Source organism: Hemitrygon akajei, chromosome 29 (assembly GCF_048418815.1).
Source record: "Hemitrygon akajei chromosome 29, sHemAka1.3, whole genome shotgun sequence".
NCBI classification, from domain to species: domain Eukaryota; kingdom Metazoa; phylum Chordata; class Chondrichthyes; order Myliobatiformes; family Dasyatidae; genus Hemitrygon; species Hemitrygon akajei.
The window spans coordinates 26,911,711-26,937,637 of record NC_133152.1 but is presented as its reverse complement, the minus strand read 5'-3'; the positions used below and the strand labels follow the sequence as shown (position 1 = coordinate 26,937,637).

Here is a 25,927-nt window from a genome sequence, read left to right as displayed (position 1 = left end):
ACAGGCAATGAACCGAGGGGGAGGTTGGTGGAGGGATTGCATCATCCCAACCTGATTGACATCTGAGACCCTGTGAGTCAGGATAAAAAGAGGGTCAGGGGAACAGCCCCTTCAGACGCACCAGAAGAAACGCTAGCGATCCCGTAATAGCAAAAACCAGTGGAAGGCCACGTGCGTCCTTTTCCATTTGCCCCGGAATCAGTGGGCCCTTTACCACAGAAGAACAGTTTTTAGCTAACAACGGGGAAATCAACTCCCAACGACTCTCGAAGGATTGACATCATAAAAGGAATGGGCAAGTTTTAACCCGTCTCTCTCTCCAACCAAAAAGCTGCAGCTTGAATGAACTTGAGTGACTTTTATATTTCCATCGGACAATACATTATCCCCTAGACAACGATAGAGCTATTTCTTATTGATTATTATTATACCTGCGCTTTTAGATTTAGTAATGACAAAGTATATTATCTGTATGTTTGCATTGATATTATTTTGTGTATTTTTATCAATAAATACTGTTAAAAATAGTACCATCAGACTTCAACAGACCTCTCTATCTTTGCTGGTAAGTGACGGGGTACGTAACACTTTCCAGTCCTGATGAAGGGTCTTTATTCTCTTCCACAGGTGCTCCCTGACCTGTTGAGTTCCTCCAGCACTTTGTGTGTGTCGTGCACTAGCAGGAACGTAGTAATTTAAGAGGAGACTTGCCTCCACCTTCTCAAGGACAGTTAGGGATGGCCTATAATGGCTGGTCTTGTCAATCACATGCAGATCCCAAAATTAATTCTAAATAAAATAAGGAAAATGTTAGGTCAGGCAAGCTGTTACAGGCAAAATAGAAAGTAGAATATTTTTCAAATTAGCAGGAAGGTGAAAAGTGTTGGAATACAAATGGGACTTGCATGTTCTTGTACAGGACTTACTGAAAACCAACATATAAAGTTCAAAATTCAAAGTAAATTTATTATCAATGTACGTATGTGTCTCCAAATACTACCCTGAGATTCATTTTCTTGCAGGCATTCACGATAGAGCAAAGAGGTACAATAGAATCGATTAAAAGCTACACACAAAGACTGACAAGAGGCAAATGTGCAAAAGAAGACATACTGTAAATAAAAAAATAATAGATTATCAGATAAGTAATACTGAGTATTTAAAAGGCAAGCCATATATTGCTGTATTGCAGGTGGATTTGAGCACAAAGCTAATTGCATCTTGCTGCAATTACATAGGGGTCCTAATGAACCACAGTATAATTATAGAGTGCAGGTCTGGCCTCCCTACGAAAGGAAAAACACACACGTATTTAATAGAGGAAGTAAAACAGTGTGTTATCAGATTTATTCCCAGGATAGAGGATGATTCTGTGAGGAGAGATTAAGCAGATTTTGGCCTGTATTCTAGTGTTTAGGGGAATAAGAGGTGATAGTGTTGTAATATACAGAATTTTTATGGGCCACAGCAGGATAAACCAAGGCTAATGATTCACCCTTGCGGGCTTTCTAGAACCAGATCTTACAATCACTAAATGTGTTTCTTTCACGACTGAGAAAAAGTCTGCTGCTTTTCTTTCTTTGAAAACAATGATCCCACTGTCAGCACTCTGCCTCTATCCAAAGATGATCGGAAAATAAGGGTGGAGTGTCCTTATTTGTTTTCTTTGTTACCTTCAGGACCCAAATTACTTTTTATTTAGGCCTGAAAATTCATTTAATTTTAAAGGTGCAAAACATTTAACATGTCCTTTCTCTAAATATTTGTCGCTTTCAGCATTTCATATCATTACTCTTTACTATCAATAACTACATTCTTTTCCTCTTCCACAAGATCAGATACAATTTATTTAAAACTATGCGATCTATGCATCGTCAATTTCTTAGGAGAAGGTGGGTGAGATTCAGCGGGGGTGGGGGCCACACATCAGAGTGGTGTGATGTTTCCCCTGTTCCATTGCTAAGAACTTATTTGGTCTAAAGCCCTGTAACCACCACCCCGCTCACCCCCAGCCAACTTACGCACACGCACATGCACACATCCCACATCTCCTAATTCTGGTCCCCATATTGTAGGAAGGACGGTGAGGCTATGAAGTGGGTTCAGAAGAAGTTTTCTAGGATGCTGCCTGAAATAGAGAGCTTGTGCTATGAGAGGTTGTGCAAAGTAGAGTCGTTTTTCCTGGTGTCAAAAAGTCCAATGCTAGGGGGTGTGCATTTAGGCTCTGAGGGGGAATGTTTAAAAGGGATCTATCCTGGTCCAACCCCAACAATTTGAATTCATGGCCCTTAAAGCACTACTCCTCAAATCAGAATCAGTTTTAATATCATGGTATACAGAATGTCATGAAATTTGTTGTTTTGCAGCAGCAGTACATTGCAATACATAATAATGTTAAAAACTATAAATTACAATAAGAAATACATATAATTAAATTAAAAGTATGTAGTGCAAAAAGGGAGCAAAAATAGTGAAGTAGTGTTCATGCTTTCATTGTCCATTCAGAAATTGGATGGCAGAGGGGATGACGCTGTTCCTGAAATGTTGAGTGTGTGTCTTCAAGCTCCTGTACCTCCTCCCTGACGGTAGAAATGAGAAGAGGGCATGTCCTGAGTGATGGGTGCCGCTTTCCTGAGGCATTGCCTTCTGAAGGTGTCCTGGATGCTGGGGAGGCTAGTGCCCATGATGGAGCTGACTGAGTTTACAACTCTCTGCAGCTTTTACCAATCCTGTGCAGTGGCCCCTCCCTACCAGATGGTGATGCAACCTGTTAGAATGCTCTCCACGGTGTATCTGTAGAAATTTACGAGAGTCTTCAGTGACATACCAATTTTCCTCAGACTCCTAATGACATACAGCTGCTTTTGTAGGTTCTTTGTAATTGCATCAATATGTTGGGCCCAAGATAGATCCTTAGTGATGTTGACACCCAGGAACTCAAAATTTTTCACTCCTTCCACTGCTGATCCCTCGATGAGGATTGGTGTGTGTTTCCTCGACTTTCCCCTTCCTGAAGTCCACAGTCAATTCCTTGGTCTTACTGAAATTGAGTACAAAGTTGTTGCTGTGACACCCCTCAACCAGCTGATCTATCTCACTCCTGTATGCCTCTCTGTCACCATCTGAAATTCTGTCAACAATCATTGTGTCATCAGCAAATTCATAGATGGCATTTGAGCTGTGCCTAACCACTCAATCATGGGTATACAGAGAGTAGAGCAGTGGGGTAAGCACACAGCCTGGAGGTTTGACCATGTTGATTGTCAGCGAGGAGGAGATGTTATTTCCGATCCACACTGACTGTGGTCTCCTGGTGAGGATGTCAAGGATCCAGTTGCAGAGGGAGGTACAGAGGTCCAGGTTTTGGAGCTTGTTGATTTGAGCTGGGGATATGATGGTGTTGAATGCTGAACTATAGTCAATAAATAACAGCCTGCCATAGGTATTGCTATTGTCTGGGTGATCCAAAGCCAAGTGGAGAGCCAGTGAGATTGCATCTGTTGTAGACCTATTGTGGCAATAGGTAAATTGCAGTGGGTCCACGTCATTCCTTAGTTTGGAGTTAATTCTGGCCATGGCCAGACTCTCAAAGCACATCATCACAGTAGATGTGAGAGCAATAGAGCGATAGTCATTGAGGCAGCTGACTTTGCTCTTCTTGGACACCGGTATGATGGTTGCCCTTTTGAAGGTCTGACTGCAGCAGTGAGAGATTGAAGATGTCCTTGAACACTCCTGCCAGTGAGTTGGCACATTATTTCAATGCCCTACCAGGGACACCATCAGAGCCTGAGTTCTTGCAGGGTTCACCCTCTTGAAAGATGTTCTGATGTCGGCCTCTGAGACAGAGATCACAGGGTCACCAGATGCTGTAGTTTTATTATCCCTTTCGAAGTATACATAAAAGGTGTTGAGCTCAACTGGGAGTGAAGCATCACAGCTATTCATGATGTTAGGTTTTGCATTGTTGGAAGTAATGCCCAGCAAACCCTTCAGAGCTGACATGCATCCAATTCCGTCTCTAATTTCAACCAGGATTATTTTATTGCCCTTACAATAGCCTTCTATAGGTCGTACCTGGACTTCTCGTATAGTTCTGGATCACCAGTCTTCAATGCCAGAGATCTAGCTCTCAGAAGACTACAAATTTCCTGGTTCATCCACAGCTTTTGTTGTGAAGATGTGTTCTCGAAGGCACATGCTCATACACACAGGTCTTGAAGAAGTTGATGACAACTGTGACATATTCATTCAAAGATTTGAAGATAAGCACTCCTTCACCTTCTTTGACTGTATCTTCTTGGTCCTCACCACTGGTACTGTGACCTTTAGTCTCTGCCTACATGCCCGGAACAGTTCACAGAACACACTAGACAGATCGATAACTGTGAATCGCCAAATCTTACCAATGAACACATTTCAAAATCCGGAACCTGTGCTGTAGTATGCACTCACTTATGCAAAGAATCTCTAAAGAAAGGATGTTGTGCATCAATTGAGAACTTACCCAATTAGATAGTTGGTGCAGATTTTTATTTACTGAGGTGGTCGGTGCCTGGAATGCCCTGCCAGAGGTGGTAGTGGAGGTAGATATCCCAGAACACTTTCTACAACCATCAGGGAAGTTCACCAATACTTCTACTTTCAGGGGAGGCTGAAGAGAGCTGGACCATGTGCATCTATATTCACATTGTTCTACAATGGGCAGTAGAGAGCATCCTAACAAGCTGCAACACCACATGATATGGAACTGCACTGTGGCGGACAGGAAGGCTCTACAATGGGTAGTCAGAACTGCCTAAAGCATCACTGGCACCAGCCAACCTACCATCAAGAACATATGTACAGGAAAGTGCTGGAAAAGGGCCAATGGCATCTTGAAGGATCCCACACATACTGAAGTCAGTAAAGGTCAAATAGGACTCCAGATTCATCAACCTGGCAACTGCCAGCACCACCACCATTGCTGGGAATTATATTCAGGATGACTAAAGACAGAAATTGAGAATCAGCTAACTCAAGGGTTTATAGGGCTGCAGGGGGCTTACTGGACTCGGCCCCTCAGTGTCCAGAGGCAGCAGGACTTTAAACTACACTTAGACTAAGGCTCACAGTGAGACCTGGAAGAAGTGTACCACTTCCTACATCTTGGGAGCCAACTAGCATGAACCCAACCACCACTACTTTATTATTTCCTGTCAGTCACCTTATGTACTGCCTCTCCTGTGCCTAGCATCACTTTATGGGCATACAATCAATCTATGTCTATAAGCTATCTTATATGTTTATAATCATTGTGTTTTTATTATTATTGTATTCTTTATCTTACTGCGTGTTTTCTTGCATTACATTGGAACCAGAGTAACTATTATTTCATTCTCCTTTACACTTGTGTACTGGGAATGACATTAAACATTCTTGAATCCTGGAATAGAGGGTTTTGAAGGCTCTTAGGCACACGGATACGCGAAGAATGGAGGAATACGGACCACGTGCAGAGATTAGGTGCCATTAATTTAATCAGTTTGGAATCAGCACAACATTTCTTCACTGTATTTTTCTATGTTTTACTCATAATCTCACAGTTACTTTTATGCAACCGAGCGTCCTCCACCCAGTCCACTGAGATGCTTGTCACTGGCTCCTTACAAGCAGGCTCATCGGCCTCTTGTTGACCTCCCTGCTCAGCACACAGGATCTAATCCTGCAGATTTCCATTCCATCCAAATCACCCCAGCCATTACCGTGATGATCTTTGCCAGTAGGTCAACTTTGCCCATAGTGGCACGTAGGCTTCTGCTGTGCTCACCCGGGTCACACATTGGAATTCAAGAAACAGAGCCTCTTGACTTTGACTCTTTTTCTCACTGGCAGACAGTAAATGTTAAAGGCATCATGCATATGGAAGATGTTTTTAGGTCTCTCTAGGCCTTTACCTTATCCATGTCTGTAAACCCTTAAATACTTTGAAATCTACTTCTGGTCACACCACACTGATAGCTCTTGTTAGCTGCCTGACACTAACTTTTGAAATTCCCCTGTAAGCCAGCCCACACTGCTTTCTTTCTTTCCTTAAGGGGTTCCTTTAAAACCTACAGTTTTGACTGAGCTTTGATCACCCACCCTAATACTTCATGAGGATGTACGTTGTCTTTTGCTTGATACTCCATCCTCAAAGTGTCCTACATAGTATTAATCCTGATAAATAAGGAGTAGTTAACATTGATGACATAGACCAGGAATGACCAAAGTTTATCCACATCTTGTCATGCAGCTTTACAGCAAAGTAACTGAGATAAAAACTGAACATTTAAGTGGGTATTTCCTGAACTTTAACGCCTTAAATATGGCCTATGCATTCCTCAAAATAATGAAATCCTGCCTTGGAAGTGCTCCTCACACACCTCTGTTGACTAAGGGAGTTCTAAAATGTGTTTAGAATTCTGAGGGGAAAGGACTCAGCAGACCTATTTGAGCATTTACCCAATCAGATGGTTGGTGCCACGAACAAACATTTTATCACCAGCTCTCCAGGATGTAGCCCTGGATGGTGCTGTGGAAGGCACATCTGTGTGGTCCTTCCAGCACACTTGGAACATCAGCAGAAACCTAAAATGCTCATGAATTTGAGATAGGTGCTCAAGATACTATTGTCCACATCCAATGCGACATTCCTTTCTGCAAAAGGAATAAAGCGAAGTTCATGGCTATCCATCATGGAAGCACAGCTCCTCAATTCCCAGAACAAAACTAGAAAGAGCACTGCAGCAGAAAGGCCACTCGCTGGCAAAAGAGACCTTGTAGTCTCCCCTGGACCTCCTCCACTTCCAGGTGAAAGAACCATCCGTAAGCCAACGAACACAATTCAATTATGTGCTGCAGCATGCACTCACAGTAGTTGCAGAAAGTTGTAAAATTAATCGGCTCCATCTTGAGTACAAGCCTCCGTAATATCCAGGACATCTTCAAGGAGCGGTGCCTCAGGAAGGCGGTGTCCATCATTAAGGACCCCAATCACCCAGGACTTGCCCTCTTCTTTCTTTCTCTTTAAATCTTTTTACTAATTTTTAAACAAATATAAATGAAACATGAATACAGAAAGTTTGAGAGTACATAGTTAATACTTTAAATAAACATTCAAATAGATGATAATCCATATATAATAACCTCCCAAACTCATAGTAATTACGAACAAAAGTAAAAAAAAACCCCAAAAAAGAAAAAAAACTAACCAACATGGGCCATTGCATAACGTCAAATATATACAGTGGTGCCAATAACTCCGAACCTCCATCCAAATAATTAAGGATAATAAAAGTGAGGTTTAGGAAAAGACAATTTAACTCGTATGAAAATGTTGAATAAATGGTCTCCAAGTTTCTTCAAATTTAACTGAACGATCAAAGACAACACTTCTAATTTTTTCTAAGCTCAAACAAGAGATAGTTTGAGAAAACCACTGAAATATAGTTGGAGGATTAATTTCTTTCCAATTCAATAGAATAGATCTTCTAGCCATTAATGTAACAAATGCAATCATCCGTCGAGCTGAGGGGGATAAACGACTATTATCCACCATTGGTAAACCGAAAATTGCAATAATAGGATGCAGCTGGAAATTGATATTCAGAACTGTTGAAATAATACCGAAAATATCTTTCCAGTAACTTTGCAAACAAGGGCAAGACCAAAACATGTGGGTCAATGAAGCAACTTCAGAATGACATCTGTCACAGGTTGGATTAACATAAGAATAAAATCGAGCAAGTTTATCCTTAGACATATGAGCTCTATGTACAACCTTAAATTGTATTAAGGCATGTTTAGCACAAATAGAAGAAGAATTGACTAATTGTAAAATTTTCTCCCACTGCTTAGTGGTTATAAGACAATGAAGTTCTTTTTCCCATTCCTTCTTAATTTTTTCTGATACTTCTGGCTGTATTTTCATGATCATATTATAAATGGTGGCTACTAAACCCTTCTGACAAGGATTCAGAGCTAAAATCTTTTCCGTAATGTCCGATGGACATAATTTCGGAAAAGACTGAAACTTATTATTCAAGAAATTTCTAACTTGCAAATATCTAAAAAAATGAGTTTTAGGTAAATTATATTTATTAGGTAGCTGTTCAAAGGTCATAAAACTATTATCTAAAAATATATCACGAAAACATGTTATACCTTTTGTTTTCCATAAAACGAAGGCTTGATCCATAAAAGAGGGCCGAAAAAGAAAGTTAGATATTATAGGGCTTGATAAGATGAACTTATTCAAGCCAAAAAATTTACGAAATTGAAACTATATTCGCAATGTATGTTTAACTATAGGATTAGTTATTTGTTTATTCAATTTAGATAAAGAAAAAGGAAGTGAAAATCCTAAAATTGAAAACAATGAAAAGTCTTGTACAGATTTACATTCCAAATTTACCCATTGTGGGCAAGCTGCTATAGTCAATTCTTGTGTCCAAAATATTAAATATCGTATATTAACTGCCCAATAGTGAAATCTCAGGATTGGCAAAGCCAAACCACCCTCCTTCTTAGGCTTCTGTAAATATTTTTTGCTTAGTCTAGGATTTTTATTCTGCCACAGATAGGAAGATATTTTGGAGTCAATAATATCAAAAAAAGATTTAGGAATAAAAATTGGTAATGCTTGAAATAAATATAAGAATTTGGGTAATACCATCAACTTAATAGCATTAATTCGACCAACCAATGACAAAGATAATGGAGACCACCTGGTAACAAGTTGCTTAATTTGGTCAATTAAAGGTAAAAAATTAACTTTAAATAAATCTTTATGTTTTTTGGTAATTTTAATACCCAAATAAGTAAAATAATCTGTGACAACTTTAAATGGTAAATGTTTATAAATTGGAACTTGCATATTTAATGGAAATAATCTGCTCTTATTAAAATTCAATTTGTAACCAGAAAAGTTACTAAACTGAGCAAGCAAGGACGAAATAGCAGGGATAGATCTCTCAGGGTCGGATATGTATAGTAACAAATCATCAGCATATAATGATAACTTATACGTCCCTTTCCCACGAGTAATACCCAAAATATTAGATGATTCACAAATGGCTATAGCCAAAGGTTCCAAAACAATGTCAAATAGTAAAGGACTTAAAGGACAGCCTTGCCTTGTACCATGGAATAACTGAAAAAAAGGAGATCTTTGATTATTGGTAAAAACCGAAGCCAAGGGTTTATAGTATATTAATTTAATCCATGATATAAATTTTGGACTAAAATTAAAATGCTGCAACGTATTAAATAAATATGGCCATTCAACTCTATCAAATGCTTTTTCAGCATCTAAGGAAATGACACATTCTGGTATTTTGGATGAAGGAGTATAAATAATATTAATTAATTTTCTAATGTTAAAAGATGAGTAGCGGTTTTTAATAAATCCGGTCTGATCTTCAGAAATAATTTGAGGTAATATATTTTCTAATCTAGTGGCCAAAATTTTACTAAAAATCTTAAAATCGGTATTCAGCAAGGATATAGGCCGATAGGATGCACATTCAGTGGGGTACCCTCTTCTTATTGTTGCACTGCTGACACAATGTTAACAAATGTCACGACATATGCTGGCGATATTAAACTTGATTCTGATTTATACAAACAATCTGTAAGGAAAACCTATGGTACATTCCCATGAACCAATTTTATGTTTCAGTAAACTAGATTATTTGTGTACTACCAAACACAATCTCATAATAACACCTGGATTTCATTGTCTGTAGGGAATTTCTTGGAAATTATACCATTAATTTTCTACCCAAAATGGAACTGGATGTAAAAGTGTAATTATAGGACATAGAAGATAGAAAACCTACAGCACAATACAGGCCCTTCAGCCCACAAAGCTGTGCTGAACATGTACTTACTTTAGAAATTACCTAGGGTTACCCATAGCCCTCTATTTTTCTAAGCTCCATGCACCTATCCAGGGGTCTTTTAAAAGACCCTATCGTATCCGCCTCCACCACCATTGATGGCAGCCCATTCCACACACTCACCACTTTCTGTGTAAAATGCCTCTCATCATCTTATACACCTCTGTCAAGTCACCTCTCATCCTCCGCCACTCCAAGGAGAAAAGGCCAAGTTCACTCAACCTATTCTCATAAGGCATGCTCCCCAATCCAGGCAACATCCTTGTAAATCTCCTCTGCACCCTTTCTATGGTTTCCACATCCTTCCTGTAGTGAGGCGACCAGAACTGAGCGCAGTACTCCAAGTGGAATCTGACCAGGGTCCTATATAGCTGCAACATTACCTCTCGGCTCTTAAACTCAATCTCATAGTTGATGAAGGCCAATGCACTGGATACCTTCTCAACCACAGAGTCAACCTGCGCAGCAGCTATGCGTGTCCTATGGAATCGGACCCCCAGGATCCCTCTAGTCCTCCACACTGTCAAGAGTCTGACTATTAATAGTATATTCTGCCATCATATTAATAGAGTACACTGGAATTGTCAAGGTCTGAAATAGTTGTTCCAATTTTCTCCAGAGATGAAGTACTTAAATCCATTTTAACCCCAAATTTCAGTATAACAAACAAAAATTTCCGGGAAATTTGCAGTTAAATCCCGGAGGCGGGGGAAATGAAGTCCATTCATGTATTAGTGTGTAAAGATCGCCATCTGCTGGCTTTCTGAGAATGGTGTACAATGTAGCTTGTTTTTACAGTTCTTCAGCAGCAATTGAAGGCCAAGTGTCAACATGAATTACTTACCCCGGAATAACAAAAGGAAATTATATGAGGTAAGATGATATAGGTTGTTTCATAATCCCTTGAATTCAAAAGATTATAAACTAAGTAAGTTCTAAGTAAGATTCAGTTTACTTGTTTACTTATCACATGCACATCGAAATCCACAGTGAAATGCATTTGCATTAACAACCTACATACCCAGAGATGTGCTGTGTTCGGCCAGCAGAACAAACTCCTTTCCTCCCGCCCACTCACCCACACACCCAACACCAGAATAGGCCTCCAGTCTCCAGGCTTTGGCTATCAGGCTTCAACTTCCGGACTTCCGATTGACGCTCGGACTTCGTTCTTCAGTATCCACCCATCCCCGGACTAGCTGGCGATGGGACCTGAACTCTGAATGCGCCAACTGGCTGGTGGCTTTCGTGCCTCCAGCTCACACGGACATCTGATCCCGGGATTCACTAACCTGGAACAGCCTGGCGGATCCACATATGTCCTTCATCACCCATCCACATTGTTGGCCTCGCAGATGTCCGTGCGAACCAGAAGCACGAAAGCCACCAACCAGTTGGCGCACTCAGTCTTCACTGTGGAAGACACTGGCAGTGTGCCAGAGGTCTCCAAGTGTCAGGGAGCAGGAGTGAGTGCCGTTGCTATTACAAAGGAAAAAGTGCTAGGCAAACGCAAAAGTCATCAAGTCGCCTGGATGAGGTGGACTACATCCCAGAGTCCTGAGAGAGGTGCTGACGAGATGATGGATGCATTGGTCATGATCTTTCAAGGATCACTTAATTCTGCCACGGTGCCTGAGGACTGAAAAATTTCAAATGTCATTCCACTCTTTAAGAAGGGTGGAAGGCAAAAGAAAGGAAGTTATATGCTAGTTTGTCTAACCTCAGTGGTTGGGAAAGTGTTGGAGTCTATTATTAAGGATGAGGTTTCAGGGTACTTGGTGACTAATTATAAAAATAAGTCAAAGTCAGCATGATTTCTGTAAGGGGAAATCTTGCCTGAAAAATCTTTTCGAGGAAGTAACAAGCAGGGTGGACAAAGGAGAGGCAGTGGATGTCATTTACTTGGATTTTCAGAAGGCATTTGATAAGATGCTACGCATGAGGCTGTTTAACAAGATAAAATCGCAGGAAAGACACTGGCATGGATAGAAGAATGGGCGACAGGCAGGAGGCAGCGAGTGGGAATAAAAGGAGCCTTTTCTGGTTGGCTGCCAGTGACACGTGGTGTTCATCAAGAGTCAAGGGTCAGTAGTGGGACCAGTACTCTTCACATCGTTTGTCAATGATTCAGATAATGGAATTGAAGGCTCTGTGGCAAAGTTTGTGGATGATACAAAGATAAGTGGAGGGGTAAGTAATGCTGAGGAAGCAATTGCAGCAGGACTTAGACAAATTGGAAGAATGGGCAAAAGAAGTGGAAGATGGAATCCAGTGTTGGGAAATGTATGATGATGCATTTTGGTAAAAGGAACAATAGTGTGGACTATTACCTAAATGGGGAGAAGATTCAAACATCAGAGGTGCAAAGGGACTTAGGAATCCTGATGCAAGACACTCAGAAGGTTAATTTACAGGTTGAGTCTGCGGTAAAGAAGGCAAATGCAGTGCTGGCATTTATTTAAAGGGGAATAGAATGTAAAAGCAAGGAGATAAAGGCCACACTTGGATTATTGGAAACAATTTTGGGCCCCATATCTCAGAAAGGTTGTGTTGTCATTGGAGAGAGTCCAAAGGAGGTTCATGAGGATGATTCTGGGAATGAAGGGGTTAACATGTGAAGAGTATTTGGCAACTTTGGGCTTGTACACACTGGAATTTGGAAGAATGCGGGGGGGGGGGTGGAGGGATCTCACTGAAACCTACTGAATGTTGAAAGCACTAGATAAGGTGGATGTGGAAAGGATTTCCTGTGGTGGGAGTATCCACAACTAGAGGGCACAGCTTCAAAATTGAGGGGCGACCTTTTAAAACAGAGGTACGGAGGATTTTTTTTTTAGCCAGAAAGCAGTGAATCTGTCTGCAATGGAGGCCAAGTCGTGGGTATATTTATATATATTTTTTATTTATTAAATTTTTAAGAGAATTACATAAAATGAATAGAATACTAGAATAGTGAAAAATTAATATTGACTCTCCCCCTCCCCTTAACCCTCCCCCCTTAGATCCCTATCTGGACAAAAAGAAAAGAAAAAAAAAGAAAAAAGAAAGAAAGAAGAAAGATAGAAAGATTGCCTGGATATCGGAGGATCCCCACATGCTCCATGGAATTCAAAATAACTTTAATTTTTATTTTCCCCAAATAACTTATAATTTTATCTTCAAAGGACCTATATATTTAATCCTATCTTTTGTAGATAGGGGTGCCAAATTTTCAAAAATATATCATATTCATTTCTTAAATTATAAGTGATTTTTTCAAGTGGAATGCAGCTATATATTTCATTATTCCAATGATCCATAGTTAAATATGAATCTGATTTCCAAGTAACTGCGATAGCTTTTTTGGCTACTGCCAATGCAATTTTTATAATTTTCTTCTGATATTTATTCAATTTAGGTTTCGGTATTATCCCTTCAATATCACCTAATAAAAATAATATTGGGCTATGTGGGAGTTGTATTCCAATAATTTGTTCCAGTAAAAGTCTTAAATTTATCCAAAAAGGTTGAATTTTAAAACAAGACCAAGTAGAATGTAAAAAGGTACCAATTTCTTGATTACATCGAAAAAATTGGTCAGATAAATTTGAATTTAATCTATTTATTTTCTGTGGTTTTATATATAATTGATGTAAAAAATTATATTGTACTAATCTAAGTCGGACATTTATTGTATTTATTGTACTATCAAGCCATAGTCTTGACCAATTTTTTTCATCAATTTTAATATTCAAATCAGTTTCCCATTTTTGTCTTGATTTATGAATTCCTGGTTTAATTGTCTGTTTTTGAATCTAATTATACACACAAGATGTAATTTTTTTAATTTTTCCTTTTTGAATTAAGATTTCTATTTCATTAGGTTTTGGCATTAACATTGTTTGACCCAGTTTATCTCGTAAATAGGCCTTTAATTGAAAATAACAGAAAAGAGTGTTATTTGATATTTTATATTTATTTTTTATTTGATCAAACAACATCAATATACCTCCTTCAAAACAGTCACCTATATATCTGATCCCTTTTTGAAACCAGTTATGTAAAAGTTGATTATCCATTGTAAAAGGAATAAGCCTATTTTGAATTAAGGTTCTTTTTGCTAATAAGGATTTCTTTATTTCATCATCCATATTTACCTTATTCCATAAATCAATCAAATGTTTTAATATAAGAGATTCTTTCTTTTCCCGTATCCATTTGGATTCCCATTTATATATAAAACCTTCTGGTATATTTTCTCCTATCTTATCTAGTTCTATTCTAATCCATACCGGTTTTTCTTTATCAAAAAAAGATGCAATAAATCTAAGTTGATTTGCTTTGTAATAATTCTTAAAATTTGGAAGTTGTAACCCTCCTAAATCAAATTTACATGTGTATTTTTCCAACGATATTCTTGACATCTTTCCTTTCCAAAGAAACTTCCTCACACATTTATTCAATTTTTGAAAAAACTTCTGAGGCAGTTGTATTGGTAATGTTTGGAATAAATATTGTAATCTAGGAAATATATTCATTTTTACAGCATTAACTCTACCTAATAATGTTATTGGTAACATCATCCATTTATCAAGATCTTCTTTTATTTTTTTCAATAATGGCAAATAATTTAGTTTATATAAATTCTTTATATCATTATCGACTCTTATACCTAAATATTTTATACCATTTGTTGGCCATCTAAATTGAGTTACTGGTCGACATTGACTATAATCTCCTTTGGTAAGGGGTAAAATTTCACTTTTATCCCAGTTTACTTTATACCCTGATGTTTTCCCATGTTCCTCCAATCTAAAAGATAATTTTTGCAACGATTGCAATGGGTTTGTTAAATAAATCAGAACATCATCAGCAAATAAATTAACCTTATATTCTTCTTGGTTAACTCTGAAGCCCACAATATCTGAGTCCGTTCTAATTATTTCAGCTAATGGTTCTATCGCCAATACAAATAGGGCAGGTGATATTGGGCAGCCTTGTCTAGTTGACCTTGTTAAGTGGAATGATGTTGAAATTTGACCATTTGTCACTACTTTAGCTTGAGGACTAATATTTAAGGTTTTAATCCATTTTATAAAAGATTTTCCTAACTCATATTTTTCCAAAACCTTAAATAAAAAATCCCATTCCAATCTATCAAATGCTTTTTCTGCATCCAAAGCAACTGCCACACTCATTTCCTCTCTTTTTTGTGCCAGATGAATTATGCTAAGTAACCGAGTTACATTATCCATCGATTGTCTATTTTTAATAAAGCCTGTTTGATCCATATGTATTAATTTTGGTAAATATTTAGATATTCTATTAGATAGAATTTTTGCTATTATTTTATAATCTGTATTCAACAAAGAGATAGGCCTATATGATGTTGGTTTTAAAGGATCTCTATCTTTTTTTGGCAATACTATTATGATCGCTGTCGAAAAAGATTGTGGGAGTTTATGCGTTCTTTCCACTTGATATATTAACTCCATAAAAGGAGGGATTAATAAATCTTTAAATTTTTTATAAAATTCAGGCGGAAAACTGTCTTCTCCTGGGGATTTATTACTCTGAAGTGATCCTAAAGCTTCTTCAACCTCTTTTAATGTAAAGGGCATATCTAATCCTTTCTGTTCTTCCAAATTCAATTTTGGAAGAGTTATTTGTGATAAAAATTTGTCTATCTCAGCAATCTCATTTTGTGATTCTGATTGATATAATTCAGAGTAAAATTTTTTAAAAGTTTCATTAATTTCTAAAGGTTTATAAGTAATCTTATTTGCGCTTGTTCTAATTGCATTTATTGTTTTGGAAGCCTGTTCTGTTTTCAACTGCCAAGCAAGAATCTTGTGTGATCTTTCAACTAATTCGTAATATCTCTGTTTAGTTCTCATAATTACTTTTTCTGTTCGATACGTCTGGAGTGTATTATATTGTAATTTTTTATTGACAAGTTGTCTTTGTTTTTCTTCTGTCGTATATCTTTGGGATTCTTTTTCTAATTTTGTAATCTCTTTTTCTAATTGGTCTATTTCTACCATATATTCCTTCTTAATTTTAGAAGTATAATTTATTATCTGACCCCTCAAATATGCTTTCATTGCTTCCCATAATACAAATTTAACATATATTAAGAAAATGAAAGGAGATATAGCTTTTTTGCAGGAAACACATTTAACAGAGACAGAACATCAGAAATTAAAGAGAGATTGGGTTGGAAGTGTTATTGCAGCTTCATTTAATTCAAAATCGAGGGGAGTTGCAATTTTGGTTAATAAAACCTTACCAATTAAAATACAAAATGTATTAATTGATTCTGTGGGGAGATATGTGATTATACATTGTCAAATCTTTTTGGAATTATGGACTCCTATGAACATTTATGCACCAAATGAAAATGATGCAAAATTCATACAAGAAGTTTTTTTGAATTTGGCCGATGCACATGATAAAATATTAATAGGTGGAGATTTTAACTTTTGTTTAGACCCAGTTCTAGATAGGTCAACTAAAGCTGTTACAAAATCAAAAGTAATAAAGTTAACTTTATCATTAATGAAAGACTTAAATCTGATTGATATATGGAGAAAAATTAATCCAAGAGAAAGAGATTATTCATTTTATTCAAATAGACATAAAACTTATTCAAGGATTGATTTTTTCCTATTATCAAAGAATATTCAGGATAGAGTGAAGTGTGGAATATAAAGCAAGAACACTGTCACATCATTCCCCCTTGATAATGACAATGATAATGATGGATAAGGAGGAATTGATTTATAGATGGAGATTTAATTCAATTTTATTAAAACATCAAGACTTTTGTGATTTTATGAAAAAACAGATCCAATTTTTTTTGGATACAAATTCACATTCAATCGTGGGTATATTTAAAGCAGATTGGTTAGGGCATCAAAGGATATGGTGAGAAGCCAGGTGTATGGGGTTGAGTGGGATCCGGGATCAGCCATGATGGAATGGCAGAGCAGACTCTATGGGCTAAATGGCTTAACTCTGCTCCTGTCTTATGGTCTTGGCCTTGGAGCACAGAGCGGAGGCCTAGACTCTGGAAGTCCTTTGCCACCCATCCACGATGCTGGACTTTGAGTACAAAGCAAAAGTCTGACCTTTAACTCCTCCACATCCCTGTCTCTAAACCCTAATCTGGCCTCTAACTCCCCAACATCCCTGTCTGCCCCCTACACCATCCCTAAAAACTTAAAAAAAACAATTATGTCCAAGTCAGAATCTTAGTGGAGACCACAGCTTGGTGCCATCTTGACTGGATTAGAGAGAAACTATTTCTCTTGTGGGACTGTTCCATGGGGTCATAAACTAAGTCACAGCTAAATCATTCTGGTGATATAAGGAAGTACTTTTTCACAAAGGCAGTGAAATCCAGAATTCTAGGCAAAGGGGGCACAATCTCTGATAATGAATAGGCCATTGGTGAAGAAGGCTTTTGGTTTGCTGACCAATATCCATCAGGGCATTGAGAATAGAAGGAAGGATATTGCAGTTGTACATGAGATTGATCAGACTTCATTTGGAATACTGTGTTCAATTTTGCTCTCTCAGTTATGGAGAGAGGTTGTAACTTATCTCTGTGGAGTGTCGGAGATCTTATGGGAGGTATAAAATTTTGCTCAGTGGCTACGTTATTAGGTACAGGAGTCTTGATGAAGGGTTTTGGCCCAAAATGTCAACTCTTTACTCTTTTCCATAGATGCCACCTGGCCTGTTGAGTTTCTCTAGGATTTTGTGTGTGTTGTGTGGATTTCCAGCCTCTGCAGATTTTCTCGTGTTCGTAACTCTGTTTAAGACTGACTTCCTCTCCATGCCTTGTGGTACATCAGGTGGCAACCTTGCCACTTCTTTAACATTTGTCTGTTTTTACGAGGCTGATTTGCCCAGCTTGCGCTCAACCCAGCAAGGATGGAAAGAGAGCCAAGAACCAGCCGGATTAGAACCCAGGACCACTCTCTTCAAAGTCTGGTGTGGATGCCACTACACCGCCAGCCGGCTATATTTAAGACTGAGATGTAGAGAAATGTTTCACAGGGTTGTGGCTCTTTGGAATTCTCTACTCCAGAAGAATTGTGCAGGAAAATGGAATCCAGTAACAAAATCAACTTCAGTAACATTCAGGAAGCTTGACACCACACAGGACGTAGCAGCCTACTTGATGAACACCCCTTTCACAACTTTTTTTTTCCAACCTAACTCTAGTACCTAGTAATAGCAGTTTGTACCATTCATAGGATGCACTGCAGAAGTTCACCAAGATTCCTTAGGCAGCATCTTCCAAACCCACAAGCTCTACCAGCTAGGACAAGGGGAGCAAAAGCACTTTCACTTATACACCATCGTAACTTGGAAATATATAATCACTCCTTCATAATGCTGGGTCAAAATCCTGGAACTCTCAACATTGTGGGTGTAACCACACCTCAAAGACTGCAGTGTTCAAGATGGTAGCTTCTCAAAGGCAATTAGGGATGGACATTGAAATACTACCTCACCCTACAAAGCCTTTGAACGAATAATAAAATACCATGGGATGCAAGATCATTGATAAGTATACTCATTAACAACTTTATTACATACACTTATACACCTGTTTGTTAATGCAAATATCGAATCAGCCAATCATGTGGCAGTAACTCTGTGCATAAAAGCATGCAGACATGGTCAAGAGGTTCAGTTACTGTTCAGACCAAACATCAGAATGGGAAAGAAGTGTGATCTAAGTGACTTTGACCACGGAATGATTGTTGGTGCCAGACAAGGTGGTTTGAGTATCTCAGAAACTGTTGATATCCTGGACTTTTCATGCACAAGGGTCTCTAGAGATTATAGGGAATGGTGTGAGAAACAACAACAACATCCAGTAACCGGCAGTTCTGTGGCTGAAATTGCCTCATTAGTGAGAGAGGTCAAAGGAAAATGGCCAGACTGGTTCAAGCTGACAGGAAGGTGACAGTAACTCAGATGACTACAGGTTACGACAGTGGTGTGCAGAAGAGCAGTTTTGAATGCACAACACATTGAACCTAGAAATGGATGGGCTACAGCAGCAGTTCACACTGGGTTCCACTCCTGCACCTATTAAAGTGGCAACTGCGTGTATTTCAGGATGGGTGGACCTTGGTCATGCAATGAGATGCTCCTGTAGTGATGACCTGGTAATAAGATGATTCACTTTCAACTCCTATAAAAATTTCCTTTTGTATGAGGTACGACTCCAACCATTACAGTGTTTTCTGCTTAAAACTCTCAGACTTCAGATTTACCAGGATTCCTCGATGTTAAATTTAGTCAAATGTTCACTTAATGCCAAGGGCAAGGTGAACTTAAGGTGTTTAGTTTGTGTTTAGACCTAAACTATATTGTGGTCTGGAGATCTATAGTTATGGTAAAATCCCTAAATGCGCATCATTAATCAGATTATTGGTAGATTCCATTTGATAATACCATCATTTTGCTGTTAATTGAACATTCCAGTCAAGAACTCCCAAGGTTGATATCTTCTGGATAGACCACAAAACTATTTATTTCACTTCTTTTTTGTGTCTGTTTTTCATCTTGAATGTGCTTGTTGGAGCCTCTGATTTGCAGTGTGGAGATGGTTTGGGTGATCCACTGCTTTGCTGTCTCAAAGAGGATTCGGGGTGGCAGTGAGCACAGCCTCGAGGTGAGGAGGTTACAGAGTCAGGGTGGTGGGGAGGGGGGGATCGATCCGATGTTCAACTCCATTTTGCTGATTTAAAGCTTCCACTGTTCCCTGATTAAAGTGACAAGGGAGATTGCAACATTGAATCTCGGTCTACTTCAGGTCTCACCAATATGCAGGACACCACACCAGGAGCACCAGATACAGTAGATGACCATAACAGACTCACAGGTGAAGTGTCACCTCAACTGGAAGCATGTTTGGGGCACTGAATGGTAGTGGGGGAGGAGGTGTAGGGGCGGGTGTGGCACTTATTCCGCTTGCAAGCATAAGTACTAGGAGGGAGATCAATAGGGAGGGACGAATGGGCGAGGGATTTGTGTAGGGAGCGATCTTTGTGGAAAATAGAAGTGGAAGGGAGGAGGGAAAGATGATCCTGGTGGTGGGATCCTGTTGGAGACAGCAGAAGTTCTGGAAAATTATGCACTGGACATGGAGGCTGGTAGGTGAGGACGAGGAACCCTATCCCTAGTGGAGTGGCCGTTGGAAGGGGTGAGGACAGATGTGCACAAAATCGAAGAGATGAGATGAAGGCTGCATTAATAGTGAAGGAAGGAAAGCCCCTTTCTTTGAAGGAGGAGGACATCTCAATAGTTCTGGAATGAAAAGCCTCATCCTGAGAGCAAATGCAGCAGAGATGGATGAATTGAGAGAAGGGGATGGCATTTTTGCAAGTAACAAGGTGGGAAGAGGTCCAGGTAGCTGTGAGAATCAGTGGGTTTGTAAAAGGTATCAGTAGATAAGCTGCCTGCAGAGATAGAGACAGCGAGCTCGAGAAAGGGGAGGGTGGTGTCAGAAATGGACCGGATAAATGTGAGAGCAGGGTGGAAGTTGAAGGCAAAGTCAGTGAAGTCGATGAGCTCAGCATGTGGGCTGGAAGCAGCACCAATGCAATTGTTGACACAGCATGGGAAAATTTGGGGAGTGATACCAGTGTAGGCTTGGAACGTAGACTGTTCCACATAGCTGACAAGAAGGCAGGCGTAGCTGGGACCCATGCAAGTGCCCATGGCTACACCTTTTGTTTGAAGAAAGTAGGAGCAGCCGAAGGAGAAGTTATTGAAAGTGAGGGCCAGTTCCACCAGACGGAGGAGAATGGTGGTGGAGGGGAACTGTTTGGGTCTGTTATCCAGAAACAAACGGAAAGCTTTAAGGCCCTCCTGATGGGCAATGGAGGTGTATAAGGACTGGACATCCATAGTGAAAATAAGACAACTGGGGCCAGGGAACTTGAAATCGTTGAATAGCTCAACAGCCTGTGAAGTGTCACAGATACAGGTAGGAGGGGACTGAAACAGAGGGGATAAAACAGAGTCGAGGGATGCAGATACAAGTTCAGTGGAGCAGGAACAAGCAGGTCTACCTAGACAGGCAGGTTTGTGGATCTTGAGTTGGAGGTAGAAATGGGAGGTGCAGGGTAAGGATACTATGAGCTTGGTGGCAGTGGATGGGAGATCCCCAGAGTTAGTCCATAACCTTTGACACCATGACTAACTTTTGACTCAATTGTTGAGTCAGTAGTTGAATAGCCTACTTTTGTTCCTGTTAACATTTATCAGTTTGAGAGAAATCAAGAACCTTTTGCTACCATGGAAACATTTAGCTAATGAAAGAAGATAAAGCAATGCATATTTAACACTTTATTTAAATTCATGGACATTTTCTCATTTAACAGCATTCTTTAGAACAATATCAGGGCAGCATATATACACACATACATTACAATGCATTTGAGATTAGAATATAATAACAGCACGATTTGATTGGTTGGAGGGAAGGCACCTATCTCCAACATTTTTAAACTGGCACTTTGCACACTTTTCTTGGAATCTAACTCATGATCATTTCTATGGGCTATTAAGTAGGAATAAAATGCAGAGTGACACCTTTCATATTCATACCTCATAGCCCAGGTTACACTAATTGCAATAGCTGCACCAGTCAGATTGCAAAGTAAAGCTGAAGTTTTACCGCACAACAGATAGGGTACTGGCAGTATGGACAGCAGTTGAATATCAGACAACAAAAATACAAATCACATAATTTCCTAATGCAGAAAAAAAGTAAAATAACTGTTTGAAATAAAAGAAATAGGTTAAAGGACCAAGGAACAGTTGAATACACTCCTATAGCCTAGGAAAACAGCAATGTACAGAACTAGAACATATTCCACCTTATTTGCCTTTTATGCTTTCTGAGAAAAGCCTTCAGCACAATCAATGCTTTCACATTTGAAATCTTCCTGCTTAATAAGTACATCTTGGTCTGTTTCCATTCATCTTCCTTCCCATTACTACAGTTCCCCAAATTCTACATTAGGTTTTGATATTGGTTGGGGTGGTTGATGCACCATCAATAACTCTCGGAGACGTGAGTTAAGGTAGGCTTTTATTGGCTGGAAGAAAGCACCGTCAGCAGCAAGTGACCACCACACAACATCCTGGAGACTGAGGAAGGAGCAGTGCCTCCAATCGCCTTTATACCGGGGTCTGTGGGAGGAGCCACAGTCTGTGGGCGGAGCCACAGGAGCCATCAGCAGAGGGAGCATGTCCAGACAGGTATATGTAGTTCACCACAGTGGTAATTGGGGTTGGTATAAGCTGAAGGTTTCCTTGATTGGCACAGCTTGGCCCATAGGGACTACTAAAAGAGGCATCAGGGTGCACAGTTTTGTGCTTGCTATTCCAGTTGCTTAGCAATTCCAGTTCTTGCCTGATGCTGGCCTGAGGTGGAATGTACACCACAACCAGGATGATGGCAGAAAACTCCCTCAGCAGATAAAATAGACAACATTTGACCACTAGATATTCCAGGTCAGGTGAGCAGGACTGAGAGAAAACCACTATGTTTGTGCACCCTGATGAGTTAATTATAAAGCATACTCCACCTCCTCAGCCTTTAAAAGACTGACCTGCCCTGTTCTTGTGGAGAATGGCGATCCCTCAAAAAGGTGGCATCCATCATTAATGACTCCATCACCCTGGACATGCTCTCTTCTCATTGCTACCATCAAGAGCTTCACAACATTTCAGGAACAGCTTCTTTCTCTCTGCCATCAGAATTATGAATGGACAAGGAATGTTACCTCAGTACTTCTCCCCTCTCTTTTTGTACTAATTCAATTTTATACACACACACACACACATTTCTGACTGTAATTTATAGTTTTATTATTATGTACTGTAAAGTACTGATGCCACAAAACTACAAATTTCATGGCATATGCCAGTGAGATTAAACCCTGGCAGCACAGACAAAATACTGGAGGAACTCAGCAGGCCAGGCTGCATCTATGGAAAAAAGTACATTCAGCGTTTCGGGCCAAGACCCTCATGATGAAGGGTCTCAGCCCGAAATGTCGACTGTACTCTTTTCCATAGAAGCTGCCTGGCCTGCTGAGTTCCTCCAGCATTTTGTGTGTGTTGCTTGGATTTTGAGCATCTGCAGATTTTCTCTTGTTTGATATTAAACCCTGATTCTGATAAAGCAAGTCCTTTTTAGCTCAGAGTTCTGAAATTTCTTACACTGGCAAGGTTATGATGAATGAAGTTTTGATGCATAATTTCCAAGTTATTATGGTCTCAACAATTTACTTGGTGCCAACTGCTACAGTTTTATTTAGCCATCAACACCATCATGTGATAGAAGCATAAAAAAAGAGCATGAATACATGAATATTCCCTGTACTTTTTCCATTATTCTCCCTACACTGAAATCAAGAGCCATCACTTCATTTCTTGCTCTAACTCATTTTCCCCACACTTCAAAACCCTTCACACCCTTCCCCTTTGCTTTCCTCAATCTATAAAAACAAAGTTTTGCGCCAATTTCTTAATTTCTCGCTTTTTCTCTAACCTGATCTTGGTCCTGTCCTAGCTTGACAACAATTAAAAATAATTCTGTAGACAATGTTTGACTTTGAAACAATATTATCTAATCTTGTAAACCCATTTTTTTTTAATGTACATATGGAGACCAATTCAACACATCAATTTTTATTGTTAAAAAAAATCAGGTGCTTAGAATAAAAATGTATGAATACATGACTAAATAATGTTTCAGTTTGATTACACCAGCCTTGCTTATACTTCTGGAAATAATCACTTCATCTCATTAACTTTATAAGAACTTTTTTTTGGCCACAGTTGATGTCATATAGAATGTCTACTGAAGATTGCAGGCTCATCACAACTGATCGCATGCTGTGACATGTAACCCAGGGTGATCCCTGTATTCCTAGGTCAACATTGCTGATCCTTGGCTTGCAAGATCTATCTCCAGGCTGAGCTTGGACTAAATTTTTACAGGCCAACATTGATTTAAATGCAAACACAGCTGAGTGAGGGATAGAAGGATAAGATAAAAGCTGTACTGTTGCATTAACTGTGTGAACTGGGTGTGATAGATATAGCAATGTGAATATAGCAATAGATATAGCAATGTGAATTTTGAAATGGCAACTTTGTATAAAATTAGACAAATACATTGAATAATTATCACACACTGTTGAACTTGTATAAATGTATATAATGAATAAAAGTTTCTGTATCAGTTATCACAATTATTGCAATTTTGTGCAGCATATTTTAGTAATTGGAACATTACATTTCCCAGGACTTACCACTTGATTTCTGATTGGAGAAAATGATTACTTGAAAGAAAATTCATTTTGAAAGAAATTAAAGATTGGCCAGTAAGAATGACGCACTCAAATATCAAGATAAAGAACAAAACAGTGAGATTAATATACTGAAGGAAGTGATTACTTTATAACATTATAAGGGCAGAGATGTACACTCTGAAATGCAGATAGACTAATAGCAGTGATTCCAAATAGGGTCAGATTCACTGAAGCGCAAGTTGATTGGATAGATACATTGAAGAATGGGAGATGAACTGAGGAGGCTAGTGATAGAGGGATGAACAGACTAAGATTTACGTAAAGACATAAGTGATTGGTGCTGAAGAATTTGCTACAACAGATGATTGGAAATAGAGAATCAATATAGATATTAAAGCAGAAAGTAATACAGAGCTTGAGTTGGAGGAATAGATATGATTAAGCATTGGAGATGGAGTGTAGAAAAAAAATGCAGACTGAGCTCAGACAAATTGTAACACTGAAAATGGTGGGAGAGGGAGAACGATGAATATGAGAGAGAGGTATGGGGAGCTCACACATCTAGAGATCCACGCTGATGTTAACGCTAACATAAAAGCAAAATATTGCAGTTGCTAGAAAATTGACATAGAAACAAAATGAGCTTGAGACACATTGTTGGTTAGGCAGCATCTGTACTGAATACTTCCAACATTTTCTGTTGCCAACTGTAAGTTGGTTGCTTCTACTGACAGACCTAAAGTAATTGTCCTTTGCTGTTGCAGTCCCTGGATTATGGTGATCATTCCTTTATTTCTAGTAAAATCAGAACCAACAATTTTCTAAGGAGCAGCACTTTTGGTGCTCTCAAAATTTCTATCCTTTCCCAGCTAATATAGTTTTGCCCTGCAAGCTCCTGAGAAATGTACTGTTCCTCTTTTAACCAACAATATTATGGCTATTAGTAGTGTTCACCTCCCTCATCATATTAAACCATTGGAAATCTGGAATTACATTTGTAGGATAAACAAGAGGTTCCTGATAAGGTAGCTTCAGGTTGTAGTTCCTCAAAATCTGCTGCACAGGTTTGGGAAATTTGTGTTAGTACCATTGATATGTATACTTTAATTAAGCGCTGTATAATTGAAGGATATTGATAAAAGGCAACATTTCCTCATATAGGCCCTTCACTTTTAAGCTTCTGGATCCAGCCAGCAGCATCATTTTCTTTATTTCCAGTATTTCTTCTCAAAGTCTATGGAAATAATCAAGGAGGAATTAGTACAGGCAATTGTTTAAATTAGTAAAATAACATCTGTTGACTGTCAGGTATAATTATCAGAGGTCATTTTAGAACAATTCTCACATCGCTGCAGCAGTAAGTTGATTTACAGTATGGAGCTCATTGGCCTCCTGTCACTAACTGACCAGTGTAGAGATTGGTCAGCAGAGATTCAAGGCTGTTCCCTCTAGCTTTTCTGACTCTATTATAAATCACAAAATGTAATCACGTGTTGGATTCAGTTCTAATTTCATCCAGTAAGTGAGTAGTCTATAAAAAGAGAGCCCCAGGGGAGTCTAGTTAATCAAAGAAAATCAGCGCTCATGTATTCAAGAAACATAGAACCAGAACCCCAAAATGTTAGAACGGGAACAGGGGCCAAGTATGTTAAAGGGAGTACAAGAACTGTG

At 38.9% G+C, this 25,927-nt stretch overlaps 1 protein-coding gene and 1 long non-coding RNA gene across 5 annotated transcripts in view; one reads left to right on the top strand and one right to left on the bottom strand.

The window, feature by feature from the left end:
* The first annotated feature begins 1,020 nt into the window (after positions 1-1,020).
* On the top strand, positions 1,021-13,096 carry LOC140718548 (uncharacterized). The gene is made up of 3 exons (XR_012096730.1): positions 1,021-1,114; positions 10,719-10,793; positions 12,923-13,096. It is a non-coding gene; the product is annotated as an uncharacterized lncRNA (long non-coding RNA).
* Positions 13,097-21,260: 8,164 nt separating this feature from the next.
* LOC140718368 (matrix remodeling-associated protein 8-like) overlaps positions 21,261-25,927 on the bottom strand; it is a 59,972-nt gene continuing 55,305 nt past the window's right edge. For all 4 annotated transcript variants that reach the window (XM_073031994.1, XM_073031996.1, XM_073031995.1 and 1 more), the window contains exon 10: positions 21,261-25,490. In XM_073031994.1, the coding sequence (XP_072888095.1) occupies positions 25,465-25,490 (26 nt within the window). In that variant the 3' untranslated portion in view covers positions 21,261-25,464. The remainder of the gene's footprint in view (positions 25,491-25,927) is intronic.